General features: G+C 41.7%; 1 protein-coding gene across 4 annotated transcripts in view; it reads left to right on the forward strand.

The window, feature by feature from the left end:
* The window catches only part of ADAMTSL1 (ADAMTS like 1), an 862,240-nt gene that overhangs the window by 834,042 nt on the left and 10,722 nt on the right, over positions 1-17,476 (forward strand). For all 4 annotated transcript variants that reach the window (XM_087444657.1, XM_087444659.1, XM_087444656.1 and 1 more), the window contains 3 exons: positions 2,787-2,999; positions 4,611-4,791; positions 7,782-7,989. In XM_087444657.1, the coding sequence (XP_087300783.1) occupies positions 2,787-2,999; positions 4,611-4,791; positions 7,782-7,989 (602 nt within the window). The remainder of the gene's footprint in view (positions 1-2,786; positions 3,000-4,610; positions 4,792-7,781; positions 7,990-17,476) is intronic.

A 17,476-nucleotide genomic window follows, 5' to 3' on the forward strand; every position in this document is an offset into this window, starting at 1 on the left:
TTGGTTTTTTTTTGTTTAATAGTAACCATCCTAATAGATGTGAAGTGGTAACTCACTGTGGTTTTGATTTGCATGTCCGTAACAATTAGTAGACGTTAAGCATCTTTTCATGTGCTTATTGGCCATTTGTATATCTTTGGAGAAATGTCCATTCAAGTCTTTTGTCCATTTTTGTAATTTGGCTATTTGTGTTTGTTGTTGAGCTGTAGGAGTTCTTTATATATTCTGAGCATTACTCCCTGATCAGATCTATGATTTGCAAATATTTTCTCCCATTCTTTGGGTTGCCTTTTCACTCTGGTGACAGCATCCTTTGATGCACAAAAGCTTTTGATTTTGATAATGTCCAATTTATCTATTTTCTCTTTTGTTGCCTGTGCTTTTAGTATTATATCTAAGAAATCATTGCCAAATCTAATATCATGAAGCTTCTGCCCTGTATTTTCTACTAAGAGTTTTATACTTTTAATGCTTACATTTACATCTTTGATCCATTTTAAGTTAATTTATGTATATGATGTAAGGGAAGGATCCAACTTCATTTTTTTGCATGTGGATATTTAGTTTTCCCAGCACCATTTATTGAGAAGACTATCCTTTCCCCATTGAATGATCTTGGCATCCATGTTGAAAATAATTTGACCATATATGCAAGAGTTTATTTCTGGGCTCTCTATTCCATTTGTCTATATGTCTCTGTTTATACCAGTACCATACTGTTTCAATTACTGTAGCTTTGTAATAAGTTTTGAAATCAGGAAGTGTGAAACCTCCAACTTTTTTCTTCTTTTTCGAGATTGTTTTGGCTATTCAGGATTGTGGAGATTCCATATGAATTTTAGAATGGATCTTTCTATTTCTGAAAATTAAAAAATTCATTGGGATTTTGATAGGGATTGCATTGAATCTATAGTTCACTTTGGGGAGCATTGACATCTTAATAATATTGTCTTCCAATCCATTAACATGGCATATCTTCCCACCTATTTATGTTTTAATTTCTTTAGCAACTTTTTGTGGTTTTCAGGGTACAAGTCTTTAACTTCCTTGGTTAAGTATTCTTAAGTATTTTATTCTTTTTCATACTATTGTAAATGGAATTATTTTCTTGACTTCTTTTTCAGATTGTTCATTATTAGTGTAACATCTGAGTCATTTTTATTGGCCAAAGTAGTCACATAGTCAAAACCAAAGTCAGGGTGTGGGAAAGTACAGCCCACCTATCATGAGAGGGCACTGCAAAGTTACATGGCAAAGCAAGTCAATACAGGGAGGAGTGAAGAATTGGATCCTGTAATGCTCTATCCCATACTGAGCTTCCTGTAGTCAATTTTAGCATTCTTTTCCAGGCCTTTGTTCAAAGTAGTCTGCTCCAACCCCTTCAATGTAGACAATTACAGTGAAAATGTGAAAAAGGACAAGGGGACGAAAGGAGAGAGCAAAGGAAGGAGGTAACAAGGTGCCTAGGTAAATTGCTGGTGCCCAGCTGAACAAGTAGCAGGTATGGAGGAAAGAGACAAGGCAAGGAATCAGAAGGACTGCCACGTGATCTTGGGAAAGTCTCTTCACATCTCTGGGCCTCAGTTTCCTCCTCTGGTGGTGGGCTAGGTGATCTCTAAGGGCCTTTCTTCTGTTAACTCTGCATCCTATACAAATTCTAACAGTATCGCCCCCAGAATAGAAGACAAGCCAATGTTAGAAAATCCCGTCTCTGTACAGACCCATAGGCACACACATCCGTGCAGGTGGGCATCTTTTTGTCTCATAGATATCATCATTTTCTGCCTTACATCTCAGTTTTATTAGTGTGCTTTCTTTTATCCTATGCCAGCTAGGATCTCCTCGCAAGAGGGAAGATAGTCTTAATTCTCTTACCTGTGCCCAGAACAGTAGCTACCAAATCAATATATTTTTAACTGAACTGACATGAAACCTCCATTATGTTTATTTTTAGTGATTTATTGTGTGTTTTAAACCTCCAAATAAATTTTCTGTGAAAGCCGGGTTGCCAGGGACACATCAGCAGATTCAGCAAGTACTCTGAATTTAGAGAAAATGAGTTTTCTCTCACAATTGCAATGTTTATTTTACTAATTCTATGCTACAAAAGCTTGAGTAGACATAATATCTCAGCTTAATATTTTTGACTCTTAATATATGAAATACGTTCAGTGACCATGCAGCTAAACATAATATTGTAAATGTCCAATGCAGGCTTGGTAAGAGTTGTCAGAAGGCCAAAGTTCTTGACTTATAGAGAAATGAGGTCAGTGTTTAAAACTGTTTTCCTAGTCTCTGTTGATAAACTTTGGCTTGAAAATCACATAAAGAATAAAATGGAGGCAGATATTAGACTTTTACCAATTGAAGTCTGATTCTTAACTATTATCATATAGTATGTATTTTTTTTCCAATTCATTGTATCTGAAGAAGCAATTTCTTTCAGTATAAAGTCAGTGTAGGAACTAATTAATCCGAAAAAATGTTCAATGGATGAACATTAATTGCTTCATTTTTTAAAAGTGAGTGCAGGGACATAGAAATAGGCACTTTTGTGTTCTCCAAGAATTTTTACTTAATTGAATGAATAATAGTCACCCTCCCAGAATCTCAGAGGATAAAAGCATCCCCTGCTTGCTTGGGAATGGGAAGCATAAGAAAAATGCCGTGGGGAAGCCCACATTGTATGTATGGCCTCTAGAGCCATGGAGACTCTAAAACAACTCATCAGCAATGTGTCCTTTGGGCTTTATCAACGGCTTACTCCTCCTTTCCTCTCCTTCTAGGCTGCCCCATCAAAGGTCACCCTACCCCCAATATCACCTGGTTCCATGGTGGTCAGCCAGTTGCCACTGTCACAGGACTGACGCATCATATCCTGGCAGCTGGACAGATTCTCCAGGTTGCAAATCTTAGTGGCGGGTCTCAAGGGGAATTCAGCTGCCTTGCTCAGAATGAGGCAGGAATGCTTGTGCAGAAGGCCTCTTTAGTGATCCAAGGTAAGAACCCCTTCCGGCTTTGGTGCCAGGTTTATTTCTTGAACAACGGAGTCTACTAGGGAATCTAATTCTCTAGGAGAACAAAGTGGTTTCTAATCTCCCATGGTTCCTAGAGCATGAAAACTGAAGCTGAACCATGTTTCCCTGCAATAAGGCCCTTCAGAAGAGCCACAAGGCCCATCCCGGCAGGACCTGGAAGAGTCATAAGCAGGCCTTGCTACTCAGGACCAAGGAAATACCACCATATGTCAAAGTCCAATGCATTTCCTTTACGCTGGTTTAACTAGTAAAGATCATACACACACACACTCACACAAAGTAGTGTGTTAAGAAAATGCATGTTTTCTGTGTTGGTTTGATTTAAAAATTCCTCTTGATCTGAACCACTTGGCTACTGCCTCCTGCCCTGGAGAGTTGGGGCGAGTGCCAGTACCTGCTGATCATCCTGAAGAATCTTCAGCTACACATCACATGCTGAGTGCTTTCCAGGCACCTTTCCTGTGGCCCTGTTAAAGAACAGACCAAGAAGCCCGTGTGGCTCATGCACGAACCTTCCAGGAACACTGGCAGGTTGGAGAGCCCTTGGGTGGGGCCTGGCATTGGCTGTACCAAGAAAGAGTTGTGAATGAGCCCAAAACAGTGGGAAAGGGGCCCAAACTGGCCTTGTTATAGAAACTATATGAGGCTTTTGAGTTTTCCATAGGCTGGTTCTACGTGTGGCCTACGTGTAGTATTTTAGGGAAAGCAAAATTCTACTGCATGTATTCTAAAGTGGAGGATTCTGTGGGAAGGGACACTTTTGTACCAATATAGCCCATAGGAGGGAGATTTTTCTGAGCACGTGGGTTTTCTCCTTAAACATCCTCCCCTGCCATTTGGCTTTCCAGACAGGAAAGTAAATGTTCCATTGTCTTGCCAGCCAGCCGTTCTCTGCTGAAAACCAGAAGCCAGCGCCTATCTACAAGATTCGTAATACACAATCTTGCAAATAAGCACTCGCAATTTACCAACCTACTCTTATTCTTAACAACTTTCCTACCAGTGAGTCCCAGACCCCCAAATAGAAAATGCAAAGAAATTGCCTTCCTTACTGACATCAGTGTCTCACGTACATGAGTACTCTCTAGATAGGCTGTTTTTTGTAATATTTACAAAGTCTAACCTGAATCTGCACTCTTAAATATGATTGTTAAGTATCTCTGATATTTTTATATCTCTTTGTTGAAAAATAAAGTCACTTCCTGGTGAACCAATAGGAAAAGTACTTTAGGAAGTATGTTTAAAAATAATAAGAGCTATGGCCACTGGTAGATACAGTCTATGTGCCAGGCACAGGACTAGCCCCTTAATTTTCGTTATGTCCAGTCCTCACATAACTTGATGAGGTGAGGGCTGTTGTGTTCATTGTATGGATGACCCAACTGAGGCTTCTGGAGACCACGTGACTTGCCTGGATAGGTTGGCAGTGGAGCCTACTGAAGGGCAGAGCCTCATTCGTAACAGCTCCTCATGCCCACTGCTCACCCCTCCCCCACTGCCCAGCTCAGGAGGAATACAGAACATGGGCACTAATGCTATCTTCTTTCGCCTCTCATCCTCCTTCTGTGACAGATTACTGGTGGTCTGTGGACAGACTGGCGACCTGCTCAGCCTCCTGTGGTAACAGGGGGGTTCAGCAGCCCCGCCTGAGGTGTCTCCTGAATGGCACGGAGGTCAGCCCTGCTCATTGTGCGGGGAAGGTGCGCCCTGCTGTGCAGCCCATCGCCTGCAACCGGAGAGACTGCCCTTCTCGGTGAGTGTGCCAGATGCTGGCTCAGGCCTCCCCACCCCCAAGGATGGGCCCTGACTTGAGCCAAGTTGATGGCCAGCCCTTGTCTAGCCCTGTTCCGGGAGAGACACTGAGTGTAGGTGAGGGGCCTGCCATCCAAGGAGCTGTTCTTTCCCACAGTCACAGGCCTGTCAGGCCTCTCCACTGGGCAGAAAACATGCCTCAGAATGAACCTCCTCCCTTGGCTCTGTTTCTTCTCTCACCACTCAGCAAGCTAAAGACCGCCTGGGCTTCCCAAGTGTCTGAAAGAGTCTGTTCAGGGAGCAGAAGCATCTCAGGCCCTGGCAAGAGAGAGCTTGCCTCCTGCAGGAAGAAACTGGCTCTCTGGTTTGTTTGTAAGAGAAGAAATGTGTTTGCAGTTGGCGTGCTCAGGGGCTAGGGATTACCAGCCTATACCCCAACTCCTCCCCTTTCTTCTAACTTTAAGTACCTGTGTTCATCACCACTCCAGTTTAGTTGAGGAAATCTTATCCTCTTCTTTTCTACAAAGGGTTGCATCCTGCTAAAGTTGAAATAAATCTCCATTTCCTATAGTTGCTTCCACTTTGGATATACATTCTCTGCACTTGGGTCCCTTATATAGCCCAGAATGGCACCCACAGTCTCTGCCTCTGATATCTTCCTTGAGCTTTGAGAAGCCATGAGTCCCTCTGAGCAGCCCACTCCAGTCTTCAGGCAGTAGCTGAAGTGATAATGGATGGGCTTCGAGTTGGCACTGGCATGGTGCCCTGAGCCTGGAGGGACTTGGCTGAGCCCTGAAAGGCCCCTTTACTACCTATCTGTGGGACTTCCATACACTACTTAGGCAACAGCTTTGTGTTCTGCCAGCTGAGTCATAAAGAGCAGCTGAAACCAGGAGAGACTCAATGAAATATGAAACACGCTCATTAATATCAGCAGTTGGACTTGCTGACGGGAAGGCTTCCACAGGAATGATTAATGTCCTTTTATACCCTGCCTGAACTGTAACATAGCCCTACCTCTCCTTTCTCAACCCCCCACTCTAGCTCCCGAAAAATTGCTGAAATGTATATTTGGAAATAAAAGTTGATTGAAATGCAGGCCTGACATTCACCAGGGATATAAGAGGTTGGAAGACTGCCCTTGCCAAGTTGCATGAAATGAAGAAGAGGTCTTGGACATGCCAAGGACTTTTTGATTTGCTGTGGGGATGGTCAGAGTCAATCAGCCTCATTTACTTCTGCAAATGAAATAATGGCTGTGTCTGCTTGGGTTTCAGTGCCCCTAGGAGCTTTAAAACACCTCGTGGCTGCTTCCTAAGTGGCTCTGCTCCTGTGGGTTGGAAATCTGCACGCAGTCATCTCTCTCCAGGGCAAATTGAGCAGGGAAGTTCCATCAAACTAAAGAAGTCACAGATGCAGATTCAAACAGAATTTGTTCCCCATCCCTGCTAATTGCCTCTCCTGAGAGCCAGATGTGGTGTCACTGGACTAGGAAGTGGCCACAGGCTCGCCTTTGACTGGTTTCCCTGCCAGCTTTCTTTGCCTACAAATGTCACCCTGGTCATCTTTTTGAATAGTACTGGGAAGTCCCATTTTGATCCAGCTCACTGTTGCAACCATTTCATTTAGATAAGTTTTTTCTCAGGCAATAAAATCAAAGGATTATTTTTCTAGATTAAATGAAATGGCTGAAAAGCACTAGTCTTCTCCTGCTATTTTCCCCAAACTGTCCCTCCTTTCCCTGCTCATTGAGAATTATCCCAGCATGCAGACATGCAAAGAGAACCCCTGCGTGTTTGTATATGGACCAAGGATTTCAGAGTATTTCCCGGCTTACAGCTTGGCTTTATGAGAAAAGCCATTTGTCACAGTCTTTGTCAGTCTCCCTTCTGAGGATCCGAATAGTAGTTGGAACCTAACGTTCTGAGAACAACTACTTTCACCACGTATGCAGCCTTCTAAGAGTTATTTATAAGACCTGTGGCCTGTGACGCATGGAGGTGGGAAACTGCTCCAGAAAGCTGGAGGGAACTTTGCAGGCTTCGGAGGGATTAAACAAAATCAAATGAGACATGGGTTACGGCGAAGTAGAAAATACAGTGAGTCCTAGCAGACAAAATGCTGGCTTCAGTGAGACCCAGATCGCCTCCTGGGTCAGAGATGCACAGGTTTGGATCTAACTTTCCTCGGAGACTGTCCCTCCTCTGCCACACGCTTGGGTGCCTTTGGGAAGCACCAGAACTGCAGTGCAGTGTAACTAACTAATTGACTGTCTCCCCGGTGTGCCCATCTGCAAGTTCACGGCTTTTTGGGCCAACATCAAGCTGAGGCAACTGATCTTCAGAATATTCTTTCAAGATGCACCTTTTTAGGCAATTTCCAAGGGGTATTTGTTTCTGTGGCTACCATAACAAATTACCGCAAAGGTGGTGGCTTAAAACAAAAATTTATTCTCTCACAGTTTTGGAGGCCAGAAGTCCAAAATCAAGGTCAGCAGGGCTGCACCCCCTCCAAATGCTCTAGGGGAGAATCTTCCTTGGCCTTGCACCTTCTGGTGGCTCTAGGTGTCCCTTGGCTTGTGGCCACATCACTCCAACCTCTCTGCCTTTGCGGTCTCACTGTCTCTTCCTCTTCTGTGTCTGTGTCGAACCTCCCTCTGCCTTTCTCTTATAAGGACACTTGTCATGGCATTGAAGGCCTGCCAGATAATGTAGGCTAATATCATCTCAAAATCCTTAATTATATCTGCAAAGACGCTTTGTCCAAATAAGATAACATTCACAGGTTCGAGGGATTTGACTCAGATATCTTTGGGGGGCCATTTTCAGTCTCCCACGTCAAGAATATACTGTGAAAAGGGCTGCAGCCCCCAAATCAGCAGCTGTGTGGTGAGAGCAGGGGTGGGGGGCACTTTTCTGGGAGTATGCGGCACTGTGCCGCTCCCCAAGGCCTGCCCTTTGCGGCTGCCCTGACTCCTCTTCCTCTCCACAGGTGGATGGTGACCTCCTGGTCCGCCTGTACCCGGAGCTGCGGGGGAGGTGTCCAGACCCGCCGAGTGACCTGCCAGAAGCTGCAAGCCTCTGGGACCTCCACTCCTGTGTCCAATGACCTGTGCGCCCAGCTTGCCAAACGGCCAGCGGACACCCAGGCCTGTAACCAACAGCTCTGTGTGGAGTGGGCCTTCTCCAGCTGGGGCCAGGTGAGAGGCTTTTATTTGAAAGGAAAATCTAAAGGTGTGGACCCTGCCACAGTAGGAAGTAAAATGCCACCACTGCCACCTCCTCAGTGATGACTAACCATTCACATCCTATCTGTCAATTGACTGACCCCACCCAATATCCTTCCTAAAGCCCAGATCTGATCATTCTTCTCTAACGCTAACACACCTCCCGCACCCATTACACTTCTCCTTTTGATTTGCCTCCACCCAGAGGCCTTCTTGTTCTCAGATGATCATCAGACCCTCAGCGGCCCCTTCTTCTCATTTTCTGTAAGGCAGGCTCTCCTCACTGGCTATGCTAGAGCTAATGATTTGAAGTCTGATGAGATCCCTCTGGGAGCTGCAACATTGTTCTGGGCCAGGGATTCTCAACTGGGTTGCACAGTTAGAACCACTGGAGAAACTTCTTTAAAAGACCAATATCCAGGCTGCAGCTCCCAGAGATTCTAAGTCAATTGCTCTGGGGTGAGATCCAAGCATGAGCAAGTTTTAGAAACTCCCCCGGTGATTCTGATGTGCAGCCAGGGTAGAGAACCACTGTCCCAAGCCAAGAGGAATTGAAGCCTGGCTGGATCACTTTGAAACCACCAATTCCTTTCTCCATTCTCTGCCAGAGGTTAACCAAAAAAGTCCCAGGTTGACTCAACAGACAGCAGAAATGGGAGCTCATCTGACCCCAGTAGGAGTGGAGCCTCTTCTGGATATAGGGAAGAAACACAATGACTCCATCTGGAGAGAAAAGTTTTTGTTTAGTTGTGACTTGAAAGAGCAACACAAACTGAAGATTCTCTGTGGGGAAGAGCAAACCTGACCAATGACAGACCCCATGATGCCGTGGAGGGGTGGGGGCGGTGCTGAGACTGGCCGCACCAGTGTTCTCGCATCATTTCTGGGCCAGGCGAGACTAAGCACCAGTCAGGAACTCCTGTTGTAATGAGAGGCCTAGGTTTTCCCCAGTGTGGGTAGATCAGGCCTCTGTTTAGCCAAAGAAGAGTTGTCCTACTCAGCTGACCACTCCACTGCTTTAGAATGTTGTTGGCACCAAAAAAAAATCCGGTGTGATTCTTGGGTGAAATATAATTGCATATACGCTGTTTCTCCCAAAGTCTGTGTTCAAAACCTATGGGAGACCTACTGAGCATCTGAGAGCTGACTGCCAGGATGATAATCAGCTGGTACCCCCCAAGCGTGTGGTAATTGTGGCTTGTCAGAGGCTGACGCTAAGTGGTAGGATGGCCATTCTGATTGGTCAGGCATAGTTTCTGATTGGTTGATGTCTGAACCATACCATTAAGCTTCGCCTGCTGGGATACCCCAAAACAACCACAAGGTTCTTAATTCTTTGTGTAACTGTATGAACTAATGTGACAATGTTTGGGTGCAGTTAGCAACTTGAAACTTTTTTTTTTTAACTTTATTTATTTATTTTTCCCCCCCAAAGCCCCAGTAGATAGTTGTATGTCATAGTTGCACATCCTTCTAGTTGCTGTTTGTGGGACTCGGCCTCAGCATGGCCAGAGAAGCGGTGCATAGGTGCGCACCCGGGATCCGAACCGGGGCCGCCAGCAGCGGAGTGCACACACCTAACCGCTAAGCCACGGGGCCGGCCCCTGAAACATTTTGGAACTGGCTATCTACTTGTTACTGCATTCATGTCTCCCCATCCCCAGCCCAAGGTATGTTCTTTGGAAAACAATCACTTGGCACTTCCTATTATAAGACACTGTGGCCATCACTAATGAAGAGCAAATGTTATTTGGGAGAAATGTAGCAACAGAGTTCACTTGCAACGCATAAGCCTTTTGTGTCCCAGGTGGTAATGCTCAACACTGGCCAATCAACACGCTCAGCTGGAGGCTCCTTTCTGGCGCCTCTGCCAAGCCCCTCTTATTGCCAGTGACCTAATGTATGTGCTTCATAATCAAAGAGGCATGAGCTCCCCCTTGCTCCCCTCCTGGGGGATATCATCTTTCCCCAACCTGGAAAAGCCCACTTCTGATAGCTCTCATTCAGCCCAAGGCAGCTCTGCTTCTGGGCCCTCAAGGCTTATTGGCAGTTTGTGAATTACAATTGGGAACAGATCTGGCTGCACTTGGGAGATGTTTCTGCCTTGTGTCATTGAGGTCATTCAAGGGGACATACGGTGCACATTGATCATTTTCAGTGATTATTTTTCCTAACAGAGAGAAATATAGGTCTTTCCTCCTTCCTTCCCCTCAAACAACTCTCACCGCCTTCTTTCTTCTAAAACCCTCGAGGCAAGTATAGCTTAAGCTTTAATGTGAATCACTTGTGGATCTTGTTAAAAATGCAAATTCTGATATGGCAGGTCTGGAGTAGAGCTTTGGATGCTGAATTTCTTTTTATTGAGGTATGATTGACATAACATATTAGTTTCAGGTGTACAATATAATGATTTGATATTTGTATACATTGCAATATGATCACAAGTCTATTTAATCCATTACCATACACAGTTACAAAAAAAATTTTTTCTTGTGATGAGAACTTTTAAGATCTACTCTCTTAGCAACTTTCAAATATGCAATACAGTATTATTATAGTCACCATGCTATACATTGTATCTCCAGGGCTTATTTATTTTATTTTATTTTATTTTTTTTGTGGGGAAGATCGGCCGTGAGCTAACATCTGCCAATCCTCCTCTTTTTTTGCTGAGGAAGACTGGCCCTGGGCTAACATCCATGCCCATCTTCCTCTACTTTATATGGGCCGCCGCCACAGCATGGCTTGACAAGCGGTACATCGGTGCACGGCCAGGATCCGAACCAGCGAACCCCCGGCCGCCGTAGCAGAGCGCGTGCACTTAACCACTTGCACCACAGGGCCGGCCCCAAGGACTTATTTATTTTATAACTGGAAGGTTGTACCTTTTGTCCCATTTCACCCCCCCCACCCACCCCCCCATCCCCAGCAACCATCAATACGTTCACTGTATCTATGAGCTTGGTTGTTTTTTGGTTTTTTTTAAGATTTCCATATATAAGTGAGATCATACAGTATTTGTCTCTCTGTTTGGCTTATTTCACTTAGCATAATGCCCTCAAGATCTATCCATATTGTTGCAAGTGGCAAGATTCTCTTCTTTTTATGGCTGAATAATATTCCATTGTATATATATACCACATCTTCTTTATCCATCAATGGACACTTAGGTTGTTTCCATATCTTGGCCATTGTAAATAATGATGCAGTGAACATGGGGGTGCATATATCTTTTTGAATTAATGTTTTTATTTTCATCGGATAAGTAACCCAGAAGTGGAATTGCTGGATCTTATGGTAGTTCTGTTTTTAATTTTTTAAGGAACCTCCATACTGTTTTCCATAGTGGCTGCGCCGATTTACATTCCCACCAACACTGCACAAGGGTTCCCTTTTCTCCACATCCTTGCCAACACTTGTTTTCTCTTGTCTTTTTGATAATTGCCATTCTGACAGGTGCGAGGTGATATCTCATTGTGGTTTTGATTTGCATTTCCCTGATGATTGGTGATGTTGAGCATGTTTTCAAGATGTACCTGTTGGCCATCTGTATGTCTTATTTGGAAAAATGTCTATTCAGATCTTCTGCCCATTTTTCAACTTTTTTTTTTTTTTTTTTTTTTTTTTTGCTATTGAGTTGTATGAGTTCTTTATGTATTTTGGATATTGACCCCTTGTCAGATATATGATTTGCAAATATTTTCTCCCGTTCAGTAAGTTGCCTTTTCATATTGTTGATGGTTCCCTTTGCTGTGCAGAAGCTTTTTAGTTTGATGTGGTCCCACTTGTTTGTTTTTGCTTTTGTTGCCTTTGTTTTTGATGTCAAAGTCAAAAAATCATCACCAAGACCAATGTCAAGGAGCTTACCACCTATGTTTTCTTCCAGGAATTTTATGGTTTCAGATATTACATTCAACTCTTTAATCCATTTTGAGTTAATTTTTGTGTGTGGTGTAAGATAGTGGTCCAGTTTCATTCTTTTGCATGTGGCTGTCCAGTTTTCCCAACACCTATTTATTGAAGAGACTATCGTTTCTCCACTGTATATACATGGCTCCTTTGTTGTGAATTAATTGACCATATATGCATGAGTTAATTTTTGGGCTCTCTATTCTGTTCCATTGATCTATGTGTCTGTTTTTATGCCAATACGAAAGTGTTTTGATTACTATAGCTTTGTAATATAGTTTAAAATCAGAGAGTGTGATGCCTCCAGCTTTATTCTTTCTCAAGATTGCTTTGGCTGTTTGGGGTCTTTTGTGGTTGCATACAAATTTTAGGATTGTTTGTTCTATTTCTGTGAAAAATGTCATTGGAATTTTGATAGGGATTGCATTGAATCTGTAGATTGCTTTGGGTGGTATGGACAATTCCTCTAATCCGTGTGCACAGAATAACTTTCTATTTATTTGTATCTTCTTCAATTTCTTTCATTAATGTCCTACTTTTCCATGTACAGGTCTTTTACCTCCTTAGGTTAAATTTATTTCTAGGTATTTTATTTTTTTTGGTGCAGTTGTAAATGAGATTGTTTTCTTAATTTCTCTAATAGTTCGTTATTAGTGTACAGAAATGCAACAGGGTTTTATATACTGATTTTGTATCCTACAACTTTACTGAATTTTTTTTTTTAGTTGTAACAGTTTTTTGATGGAGTCTTTAGGGTTTTCTGTATACAATATCATGTCATCTGCAAATAGCCACAGTTTTACTTCTATGTTTCCAATTTGGATGCCTTTTTATTTCTTTTTCTTGCCTAATTGCTCTGGCTAGAATTTCCAATACTATGTTGAATAAAAGTGGCAAGAGTGGGCATCTTTGTCTTTTTTATAATATTATAATATTACGGGAAAAGCTTTCCACTTTTCACCATTGAATATGATGTTAGCTATGGGCTATACCCAGTTTTTTGAGAATTTTTATCTATGTCCCTCCTGTAATTTTCTTTTCTTGTGGCATTCTTGTCTGGTTTTGGTATCACTGCAATGCTGGCCTCATAAAAGGTTTTGTCAAACATTAACTCAAAATGGATTAAAGACTTGAATGTAAGACCTGATCTTTTCAAAGAACCAGCTCTTAGTTTCACTGATCTTTTTAGTCTCTATTTCATTTGTTTCCTTCTAACTTTGGGCTTTTTTACTCTTCTTTTTTTAGTTCCTTGAGGTGTAAAGTTAGGTTGTTGGAGATTTTTCTTGTTTCTTGATGTAGGCATTTATCACTATGAACTTCCCTCTTAGAACTGCTTTTGCTGCATCTTATAAGTTTTGGAATGTTGTATTTCCATTTTCATTTGTCTCAAGGTATTTTTTTTATTTCTCTTTTAATTTCTCCTTTGACCTGTTTGTTGTTTAGTAGCATGTTGTTTAATCTCCACATATCTGTGAATTTTCCAGTTTTATTTTTATAATTGATTTCTAGTTTTATACCATTGGGGTTGGAAAAGATGCTTAATATGATTTCAGTCTTCTTAAATTTATTAAGACTTGTTTTGTGGCCTAACATATGAACTATCCTGGAGAATGTTCCATGTGCACTTGAGAAGAATGTGTATGCTGTTGCTTTTGGATGGAGTATTCTATAGATATCTGTTAAGTCCATCTGTTCTAACATTGTTTAAGGCTGATATTTCCTTATTGATTTTCTTTCTGGATGATCTATCCATTGATGTAAGCAGGGTATTAAAGTCCCTGACTATTATTGTATTGCTGTTTATTTCTCCCTTTCGGTCTGTAAATATTTGCTTTACATATTTAGGTGCTCCTATGTTGAGTGCATGGATATTTACAAATATTATATCCTCTTGTTAGATTGACCCCTTTGTCATTTATTACAGTCTTTGTTTTAAAGTCTATTTTGTTTGATATAACTACACCCACTGTCTTTTGGTTTCCATTTTCCATCCCTTCACTTTCAACCTGTGTGTGTCCTTACATCTGAAGAGAATCTCTTGTAGGCAGCAAATAGATGGGTTTGGTTTTTTATCTATTCAGCCATTCTATGTATTTTGATTGGAGAATTTGGTCCATTTACATTTAAAGTAATTATTGATAGGTATGTGCTTACTGCTATTTTGTTCATTGTTCTCTGGCTGTTTTGTAGTTGCTGTCTGTTCCTTTCTTCTTCTCTTGCTCTCTTCCTTTGTGGTATGCTTAGATTCCTTTCTCTTTATCTTTTGTGTGTTTACCATAGATTTTTGCTCATGGTAACCATGAGGCTTACACCTAACAACTTATATTTGTAACAGTCTATTTTAAGTTGATAACACCTTAAATTTGATCACATTCTAAAGCTTTACCTTTTTACTCTTCCCCCCAACATTTTATGTTTTTGATGTGACATTTTACATCTTTTTATCTTGTACATCCCATAACTAATTATTATAGCTATAGGTATTTTTAACTACTTTTGTCTTTTAACCTTCATTCTAGCTTTATAAGTGATTAATCCACTACCTTTTCTATATATTTACCTTTACCAGCAAGATTTATACTTTCATATGTTTTTTGTTACTAATTAGCATCCTTTCTTTTCAGCTTAAAGAAATCCCTTTAAAATTTTTCTAGGGCCAGTTTAGTCTGATAAACTTCTTTAGCTTTTGCTTGTCTGGAAAACTCTTTATCTCTTCTTCAGTTCTGAATATAACTTTGCTGGGTAGAGTATTCTTGGTTGGAAGTTTTGGGTTTTTATTTTCCAGTGCTTTCCAGGCCAGAAGGGAGTCACATGATATATTCAAAAATTTTCCTGAAAAATTTGCTGATAGTCTGATTGGAGTTCCTTTGTCTGCAACAAGTCGTTTTTCTCTTGCTTTTAAAATTCTCTTCTTGTGTTTAAGTTTCAACATTTTAATTATAATGTGTCTTAACTTGGGTCTCTTTGGGTTCCTCTTATTTGGAACACTCTGGGCTTCCTGGATCTGATTGTCCCTTTCCTTCCCCAGGGTAGGGTAATTTTCAGCAATTATTTCTTCAAGTAAGTTTTCTGCCCCTGTCTCTCTTCTCCTTCTGTGACCTCTATAATGTGAATGTTGATCTGCTTAATATTTTCCCGTAAGTCCCTTAAGCTATCTTCACTTTTTTTCATTATTTTTGCTCCTCTGGGTGAGTTCCACTACCTGTCTTTGAGTTCACTGATCCTTTCTTCTGCTTCATCTGGTTTGTTGCTGAACCCCTCTAGTGTATTTTTCAGTTCAGTTATTCTCCAGCTCTGTGACTTCTACTTGGTACTTTCTTATCATTTCTATTTATTTGTTGAAGTTCTCATTGTGTTCATCAATGCTGAATTTCTAAAAGCTCTCAGTGATGCCAATGCTATTGGCCCAAGACCACACTTTAAAGAGTAGCAAGGCTTGAAGCATTACAAATTACAAGGAATTTCTTGATCTCACAATCCTGTTGATATTTTTCTATTGGTGATTTTGTTGGGATGTGCTTCAAACTATAGATGCCCCCCAAACCTCCACATTCCACTCCTGTGGGAATGAAAATGGTGGTACTTTCTGACAAGAAAGTCCTTTTGAAATAGTGTCATGCAAATATCTGTTCCTTCGTCTACCTACTTCTTTGAAGTCTAAGAAAACCATGGTGATTTTAGTCTAAGTAGAACTAAGACCACTTTCTCAGCTCTAACAACCTGGCTTCTTGTAATAATTCACTTCCTTCTTTTAACCCAACATACATTTATGAGGCACCTGTATTTGATGGGGAATGTGTTCCATAAAAGCATGTGTGAAGGAACGAAGGCAAAAGCAGCCCCAGAATGTTTTCAGGAGAATTAGGTGAGAGATAGAAATATAAATGTGGCTGGAAAACAGGTGTCAGATTATGAAAAGTCTTGTAGGCTGTATGAGGAGTTTGGATTTTATTATCAATACCACTTTGTTCGGGCAGGAGTGGGGAAGTACCTAGAAAGATTTTTAAGCAAGAATGTCATGATCCGAGTTACATGATCAGATATATACTTTATTCTGTCAGCAATATAGTAATTGAATTGGGTAGGGACAAGACTGAAGAAAGAGAAACCTAATCTAGGTGAGAAATTTTGCTGATCAGAACGAAGGCAGTGGAAATGGGGAGGAGATACTATGAAAGTGTGATTCACATGGCTTCAGTGATCCACTGGATATCTGGAATGATAAGAAATTGTTTTCAACATGTTTAGCATGAGACGTTTGTGAAACATCCAAGTTAGACATGTTCATTAAACAATTGGATATATAGATCTGGCATTTAAAAGAGCTCTCTTCTAAAACACTATCAATTTGAAAGTCATCGGTAGACAGGTGGTGGCTAGGAGTCATGGGTAGTATAACACAAGGGGAGGGAAAGCATGAGATGAAGAAAAAGCATAGGGCAGAACCCTGGGGAACACTGAACTGTAGGAAGAGGAGGAAAAAAATAACCTAATGGTAGAAAAAAACTTGGAAAGTGTATTCACAGAGACCAACAAAGGGGTTGTTTCCAGAAAGAAGGAAGGGTCAGTGGTATATCAAAATGCATCAGAAAGGACAAACAAGATATAGTAAGCATTGGCCAGGACCCCATGGAACTTGACTGATGGACAGTATGGCAATTGGCACTGAAGTCAAACCAGCAATGAGTAAAGGTACAAATAAGAGTGGAGGAAATAGGGCTGCTGGGGACAGATCACTCCTTCAAGAAGTCCCAGTTGTGGTCAAGGGACATCAGCAAAATGGCAGACTAGGAAGCTCTAAGTTCTTGTTCCCCCATGGAAACATCAAAAAACAATCATAAACTGGCTGGACTAACCTTACAGAATCTCTGATAAACAGTCAAAGGTCTACATCAGCCAAGCAAACACCCACTAAAGAAAAATCCACCTTCAAAACAGAGAATTCCCTGGCATTTTCACTCATTCTTCCCCATCCTAGTGCAGTCTTGGCCCAGAGGCAACAGCAGCCCATTTCCCTCCCTCAAACTGTAGAGGGCAGAGAAAATCCTATTTGTACTGTTCTAACCTGTCAGAGGGCTACCTGAAGGACTGATCTCTGTCTCATCTAACTCAGATCTCAAGGGAGGAAATGTGTCAGCCACTACTTGTAAAAGCTGCAGGGGGACTACACACCTCCAGATACCTGGGGTAAGAGATTACAGATGGATACACTTAATAGACCATCTAAAGCCATGAAGAGATCCTGAGGTGAGACTCTGTGGGAAATTAAAATGTTCCAAAGCAGCCACGTATACTGGGGAATTGAGAAAGCCATATGCAGGCCCAGGCAACACATGTGCTCAGAAAAGACCTTAGAACACCTTAAGCTTTCACCTCAGGCTGATCCCTGAGGTGAGGCTCAGAGACAGTATACAAAGCCTGGGATAGATGACTGTTTTCTCAAATGCCTAATTTTCCAAAACAAATTATAAGCCATGCAAAGAAACAGGAAAACATGACTCATTCAAGGAAGAAAATAAAGTGGCAGAAACTATCCCTGAAGAAACAGGGC

The sequence above is a fragment of the Ceratotherium simum genome, chromosome 20 (genome assembly GCF_057802395.1).
Source record: "Ceratotherium simum simum isolate JZ-2026a chromosome 20, ASM5780239v1, whole genome shotgun sequence".
Lineage (NCBI taxonomy): Eukaryota > Metazoa > Chordata > Mammalia > Perissodactyla > Rhinocerotidae > Ceratotherium > Ceratotherium simum.